Source organism: Mixophyes fleayi, chromosome 11 (assembly GCF_038048845.1).
Source record: "Mixophyes fleayi isolate aMixFle1 chromosome 11, aMixFle1.hap1, whole genome shotgun sequence".
Lineage (NCBI taxonomy): Eukaryota > Metazoa > Chordata > Amphibia > Anura > Limnodynastidae > Mixophyes > Mixophyes fleayi.
In genome coordinates this window covers 78,379,256-78,386,935 of record NC_134412.1, presented here as the reverse complement: position 1 = coordinate 78,386,935, position 7,680 = coordinate 78,379,256, and the positions used below count along the sequence as shown (strand labels likewise).

At 42.1% G+C, this 7,680-nt stretch overlaps 1 protein-coding gene across 4 annotated transcripts in view; it reads right to left on the bottom strand.

The window, feature by feature from the left end:
• Positions 1-2,786: 2,786 nt before the first annotated feature.
• MIB2 (MIB E3 ubiquitin protein ligase 2) overlaps positions 2,787-7,680 on the bottom strand; it is a 76,334-nt gene continuing 71,440 nt past the window's right edge. For all 4 annotated transcript variants that reach the window (XM_075189824.1, XM_075189823.1, XM_075189822.1 and 1 more), the window contains 4 exons: positions 7,396-7,574; positions 6,773-6,957; positions 5,895-5,960; positions 2,787-3,850 (listed from right to left, as the gene is read on the bottom strand). In XM_075189824.1, the coding sequence (XP_075045925.1) occupies positions 3,609-3,850; positions 5,895-5,960; positions 6,773-6,957; positions 7,396-7,574 (672 nt within the window). In that variant the 3' untranslated portion in view covers positions 2,787-3,608. The remainder of the gene's footprint in view (positions 3,851-5,894; positions 5,961-6,772; positions 6,958-7,395; positions 7,575-7,680) is intronic.

Sequence of the window (7,680 nt, the reverse complement as noted above, 5' to 3'; positions counted from 1 at the left end):
ATAATGATTTTTTTCACAGCTATTTACACATATACTGACACCATTCATGTATTATATCATGTCTTTCCATATATCACTCACTTTCTTAGTAAACTCAACCAAATATATATTTTTCTTTTAGTTTTGGCTGGAATTCTTCTTTAAAAACTATTCAAACAGTATTCTGCTCAGTGCTGCTTTAAAACATTAGCAGGCTGCAAGAAAAAAAAAATCAGATCAGACACGTTCTCTGGCTCTTTGCAGAACATGAGTAATAATTTGTAAGACTATCCTAAAACGTAGAGCATATTACATTTCCTCAAGAGAACAGTATATGCCAAAAATAATTTTGTCTTTCTTTCCAGTGCTACAAAAAAATTAGGATTATGACTTCTATTAAGAGAAATATCAGTGTTTTATGATCCAGGAGATCTTACGACCTTGGTCAAGCAACCCCCAAGCAATACTCTTTAAAACAAAAGAAGAGAGGGCGGAGATAGAAGCTGTTTAATGGCCTTTATCGGAACGGCAAACAGGTTACACCATTTACACGTTTTGGCCGGTTACTTATGGTGATATAGCTATTTGCACAAATTGCAAATGTCATTTGCCGCTAATGTTATTTAGGTATTAATGCCAAATCTTGTCTTGTGGATGATCCAGAACTAACAACATCGGATGTTTGAATTATACCTACTCATCAGACTGTGACAGTAGATTGAATCAGATGTGGTGGATTAAACAAGATGCACATCATTAAAGTGAATTATATATATTCTAACTAGCATGTCCAAAGACAAGATCAAACATAAAGGCAGTGTGTACTGTGACACTGCACTGGGGCCCCTGAAACAATGGAAAGAGTCCTCAATCTGGTTACCTCTTACTCTTGTCCTTCGGCATCCATGGGAGATCGGCTGGTTTCCTAGCATGATAAAGAAATAGATGGTGCCGATGTAAGAACATGTTATGTAAAAAGATGGGGACTCATTGGTGACGGAGTGATTTCCAGTCTGCATGGGGAGTGAATCAGACCTAGAAGTGGTGAAGAAAAAATGTGGTGGTCATTAGGACTGTACAATTTAGTATATTAGTAGGATGCTAAGAGGGAGACTCAATTCCCAGCGATGTGGCGGGGGAACATCACCGGCAAATACGGTAGGAATCTCTTTAGGGTGCCAGCAAATATGAGCGGAGATTCCAGCCATAACATGGGCGCGACATGTATGCGTGGACGTTCCCGGAGACACCTTGCGCCGAATCCAATCTCCCAACTAGAATGTATACTTTTGTATTAAGTCACAACCTCTAATGCTCATAGGCACACCCCTAAGAGTAGGTCTAGTTCTGTGCTCAAGTCATTTGGTACCGCTGTGCGCAGATGAGAGGTGATAGGGAAGAAGGGGGGGGCTCAGTTCTTCCGGCACAGGGGTGCGTTGCTGTCTATGTCTTTACAAAATGATGATTTTCCATCCATTGGAGGTGCACTGTATATATTTAGCAGATCATGTCAGCAGCTTTAATTATCAATAGATTACTTTACTAAATGCTATAGCAATACTTGCTGTATTTTTGGCCTATGGGGTATTTAGCACTTTTAAAGCATCACCGCTTCTACTGACCACTAATTTTACAAGCGTCCAAGCTGTGGCTATAATTGTCTGAAAGCGCTGCTGGACAGCACAGTAGGAGGATGTAAAACTGCCCTTGTGTATGACCGCTGACTCACTGAGGTAAATAAACCACGCCCATTGGTTCTAATAACCCACTTGTGGTCGGGAGTATTTTTTGGACGCTGCTTACTGTATTCACTTGCGCACACTCCTCCCTCCACTTTGGACATACATGCAGTGCCCCCAACGTCTTCCTAATACCAGTGGGTATACACTTACCATACAATACTATACACAAAATTGGTTATAAGCGGAGGATGAGTTCACCCGTAATTCTCAACGTGGCCAGCTGAAATGACCATCTATCTGTGAGCGGCGGTAGTGAAGGAGAGAAAGGGCGTCATTATAATGATAAGAAACAAAACCTAGCAAAGTGGAACAGACATGTGTAAAACATAATGGGAACGGGAGGGGGACCTTGGTCCGCTAGTTACAAAACTGTATTTGTTGGCCTCAGAATGAAAGAGATGCCAATCTGAAGGGGCCAATAAAACCATACTGGCCAACTCTCCCTGAATGTCAGGGAGACTCCCTTAAATAGGGGTGATCTCCCTCACTCCCTGAAGAGTCTGGCATTCTCCCTGATGCTGATCCAGTACAAGACGTGGTTGGCTTCTCCATCTGTGGCATGATGACACGGTTCAGAAATTGTGTCCTATGTCCATGTATTGATGCCTATGGAGGTGGCCATTTTCATGGAGACCAAGATTTAATCAAAGACTGACAGGTAAGACAACATGACTTCAGTAATGGAGACAGAAATGTAAAAGACACTTCAGTTTCTAGAGATTCATTAGCTGTTTTTCTTTAACGCATAGTAGACTACTCTCCCGGAATATCTGGGAGACTCTCGCATTTCTGGGAGACCCCCTGGGCTCCCGGGAGAGCAGGGCAACCTCCAGGTTCTCGTCCCCGCAATAGATAAGTGGCGGGAGATGGGGCTTAATGACGCAAATATTGTGTCATCTTTAGCTCCGCCCCCTGCTGTACTTGGCCAAAATTGTGACAATCATTTAGAGGCGGGATCAAAATGATGCGATTTGTCAAGCCCCACCCCTGTACGCCCACCTCCCCCGGGATCTCCTTGAAGCCAACGAGGAAAAGTTGGCAAGTATGAATAAACCATACAATTCCTAACATTAACAAGCCTGCTTTTATTTCAGTAATATACACATTTCATACATTGTACACAGATAAAAATGAACAAACTTTGATTTGCTAACCCACACCGGCACTGGCATTTATGGTAACAAATGCTAAATAGAACACGCCTTGTCCTTCTTTCTATCAAGCTGTCACTAGTTAGCCTAGTATCACGACTGCTAGAAATGTCCTTGTAACAAGAGACCCTTTCTCTGATTTACTGCTGCCATCAAATGTATGGAATCAATGCTCAATGCAAACCGAAATCTTCCAATGAATCAGATATTAATTTTCTTTCTATGATCTTTAGTGAAATATCGTAGCGCTACACGTCCCGGGTCAGAGGCTGACCTAATGTATTGCTTGGTTACATCTCATGAACGTGTATAAAATAAATAAATATAGCAACTTTGTGTTGGAAGGCCGTGATTTAGGTTACGTTCAAAGAAACCAAAAAATGATGAGGATCCTTATGGAGACACCACGTCAGGACCGGGCAGTGATGACATGTTTGAATGACGAGTGATCGTGATTGGTCTCATCCGTCATTCTGACAAAACAATAATAGGATGTCTCAGGAAGACTGCACTGTAGATTAGCCCTTCCAGTGTGGATAGTTATACATATTGTTTTAAGTGTTTATAACACACACAGCAGCCACACTTCTTCGTAAGCCGAGCTGGTCCTCTCTCCTCTCCGAACGCCTTGCCTAGGGAGAGGACCGACACAACCTTGCGTAGCTCAGGCATCGTTTTTTTTTGTCCTTATGGTTTACGGTAAAGTTCGAGACTCCAGCCGCTCCTATGTCACACATCAGACAAATATCTGTATCCTCTCTCGGATGGCTTGCCTACAGATGGGGCAGGAGTTCAGGGACGTGCTGCATTCTGTGCAGGATCCATGGCCGCACTGAAACACCAGCTTGATGTGACTGTCGATGCAGATGGGGCAGGTCATCCGTTCCTCCATCTGGCGATACCGGTTCTGAAGCTCTTCCATTACCTTGCGCTGATCTGAGGCCTCTAAGCTGGAAACGCCGTCGACTTCTGTGCTATCTATAATATAGAACAAAAATCATATAATAATATGTGTTTGTTTAAAAAAGTGTACACACAGCGGAGGAAGGCACTTTGTGGGCTGAGACAATATTTACGACAATACAGCTTATTCATTCACTAGAACCGGTGACATCACTTCAGGATGAGACAAGGGTCAGTATTATCCCCACTAGTTTTTATTGAATATTGGTTTAGTCAACAAAATGGCTGCCTCCTCTGTGAGGAGACGATTTACACTATAAAATAATAAATGTCTAGGATTATATTTATGAAACCTTCTAAAAAGGAAACGTTGAGGTGTTGCCCATAGCAACCAATCAGATTCTAGCTATCATTTATCTAGTACATGCTAGAAAATGATAGCTGGATTCTGATTGGTTGATATGGGCAACACCTCCACGTTTACTTTTTAGAAGGTTTGATAAATCTACCCCTGGAGTGGACTACATTTTCAAAACAAGCAATGTCCTACAAGTGGGCAGAACCTCTTAGTTAGTACATAAGATAGATTGGAGTAAACAGTGAATTAAGGAATGGATTACATAAGCGGCCACTTCTAGCAGTATACTGAACTGGCCACGATGAAAACAAACACTGACGTTGCCACATATTGTGTGAAACAAGTACCTGGAAACTGAGCTAAGAGAGAATTATTTCATAATTACATCAGGAGACCGCGTGATGTTTATTTTTCCCCTCATCTCACGTAAGCTGGAATCAAAGTCCACCTCTATTATCTTTTGATAGCAGAGCGTGATGCCCAGGAGGCCAGAACGGCAACGTTGATCTCCTACCCAAATTTTGAGGATCGTCCCTGACCTCTATTAAAGTCTCAAGGCGAGATTTAAAATTTGGCAAATTAAAAAAATAGAAAATAATGTTAAAGTAACCAGGGGAAGAATACAGGACATGTATTTTTGTGATTTTTACCCATGTGCTCTATATAGGAAGATATTATAATCCACTAGGCTACCAAATGAAAGTTCTATATTTTCTGGGGGGTAAATAAAAATGATTTATTTAGAGTTAAATAATCTCCGGTCAGGAAGGGGTTTAAGCTACTGACGCTCGGGCATTGAGTAAGTGTGCAGAGTACTCAGAGGTCACACTATTCATGTCTATTTGGCTGTACGTTAGCGGGCGCATGAGCGTGGGTAAGCGATTCAAACCCTGCGGTGTTCGTTCGGTGTTAATACTGCCTGCTACGTGCTGGTAAACCGAGCCAGCTTATATGGCAATATTACCCGTCACATAATTATCTCCCACCCACCAGTGCTAAGCATGGATGACATTGCTCCTCTGTATTAGCTCATTCTCCCATATTCTGCACAATACAATCTTTTATTACCCTTAAAATGTTCCTAAGACACAATGGGCACATCACCATGGTTAGTCCAATCATAGATACAACCCAGCCGGTGACACAGTAATTCTGAGACATTGGTAATCATATAATTAGGTTGTTATTCTCCCTCTCACTGAGCACCTCTGCAGGGGTTGGGTAAGCTTTACTGATGTCCACTACTCCGACATGGAGAAGGCCTACAAAGAAAATCCAAAATTATATAAACCGATTGGAAAATAAACAGAATTCCCTTTAACCCGACGCTGGAGATCTCCGATGGGAGCACCATGCTGACAGCAAGTGATTCCGATTGGAGAAGTGTTCGGCACTGCAGGCTGACGTCATCGCGACGTCTGTCAATAAAAAATTTAAAGCGGCAATGTCAAGGTTAAGTGTTTAAACACTTAACCTTAGGGTTCCTCACATTGCCGCTTTAAATTTATATTGACAGACGCCTTGATGACGTCAACCTGCACTGCCAAACACTTGTTCAATCGGAATCACTTGCTGTCAGCATCGTGCTCCATCGGAGATCTCCAGCGTCGGGGTTGAAGCTAAGTCTGTTTATTTTCCAATCAATTTTTTATAATTTTGGATTTTCTTTGTAGGCTTTCTCCATGTCGGAATAGTGGTAATCGTAAAAACGATTACCACCGCTCTGCAGTGGGTTACAGCTGAGGAATCCGGTCTGCTCACCTTGCCTAATCTTTTTGGTGATTGATACTTGACACTTTATGCATTTCTTCATTCTTCTGGAGCATTCTGGGAAAATAAAGAACACAATTAGAGATAGGGACACATCATATTGTTTTTACCAATGATTGGTGACTGAGTAAATAATTTCATCTTGAGCCATAAGCCAACCTTATTACATTACTAACCACAATGGCAGCATGGACCTCATTCAGTTGCTATTTGTTACATAGGTACATGCTTCATTCATTATTTTGTTCCATTAAAATACTGCACATTTATGTCTTAAGTTAATAACGAGAGTGAGGGGACATCTGTGCTGTATTTATTTCCTGTGTCACTATTGTACATTAAACCGGTTTATTACATGGATATTTGTGCACATATAAATAAGAGTTTCTCTATCAAAAGCGCCTGTGTGGTGCCCTGAAGCGCTTTTACATATCGCGCCAAACAAAATGAAAACCTAAAAAACAGGTAGCGTGTGAGTGCACCCCTCCCACATTCAGCCAGGAACACACAGGTTTCCCCATCAATCACATGTTGTCCCCTCTCACACACTTGTCCTGCCTATCTATGCACTTCCAGATTTGCGCACAACAGGCGCATGATGTCACAAAACAGCATTTGTACTGTGTGTCTATTGTTCTGCATTCTCATAGTTCAAATGAAAATCATTTGTGATCACTGATTACTGCATACTATGAATTTACACAATTGATGGCAGTTGTGTTTCAATATTGAACAGGTTGTTGCATTCCGTTTAATAGTTAATGTCTCTCTTCCCCAGACATCTGTCAGAGATAAAAGAACCAGCCTGGACTGTACGGACGCTTACGCGGTAATGGACAGAGGGGCTGATGGGTAATCTCTCCTCTTACCTTCACATACTATGCTGTGCTGACAGGGGAAGAAGTTGATGAGCACTGCCAGCTCCGAGCAGACGAGGCATTCTGAGGGGCTGGTAGCACTGGGCATGCTGAGGTTGGTCATTGTATTAGGGGTAGTGTGTACCCTGCGGAGAGTGCAGCTGATAGTGGCTGAGTCAGTTTCAGCCTGTTGTTCCCTGAAACCAACAGAATGCAACAAGGTTAAGAAGACAAACCCTAGGCAACTCGATTGGCTGACCTAAATCTCCCAGCATGCTCTGCATTCTCTACTCCTGAACTAGGAAATTGTAACATAAACAGCCAGAAGCAGCGTCTTTATCCCCCACTTCATACAATTCTCACCATTGTATATATGTATAACAAATGCGGAGTTTTAACTCCCATTGTAAACTTACAAAGAATACATTATCCATTAAACATAAGTTTTACACTATGATTAACTAATCATCTTCCATCTTACACCCAAGTTATCATTGTCAATATAAATTATGTCTGTGTTTGTACTATATAATCCACTGAATTCTCCTCCTTGGACTCCTGTTCACAAGTATAATACATTACGGTTGCTGTATCTGACAATGTTTTGAGTTATTTTTACAGCGATATGTTCGTACCTGAATTTCTGCGAGAAGTTTTTCACCAGGTGTGCTAGCCTTCCATCAGTGATCAGGTCTAGAGGGGATTTTCCACGGTGATTGGCATAGTTAATGTCTGCGCCCGACAGTGCCAAAAAGCAGGAGATCGCCATTCCGACATTCAGTTCCATATTGCCAAGCAATCCAGTGTCCTGCAGCTAATACAAAGATATGAAGAGCTGCAAATGACTCGGGTCTGAGCACTTCATTGTGTTCAGTCTTCAACTCCGGCTCGTCTGCTATGACCCCAGTTTTTAGCCAATC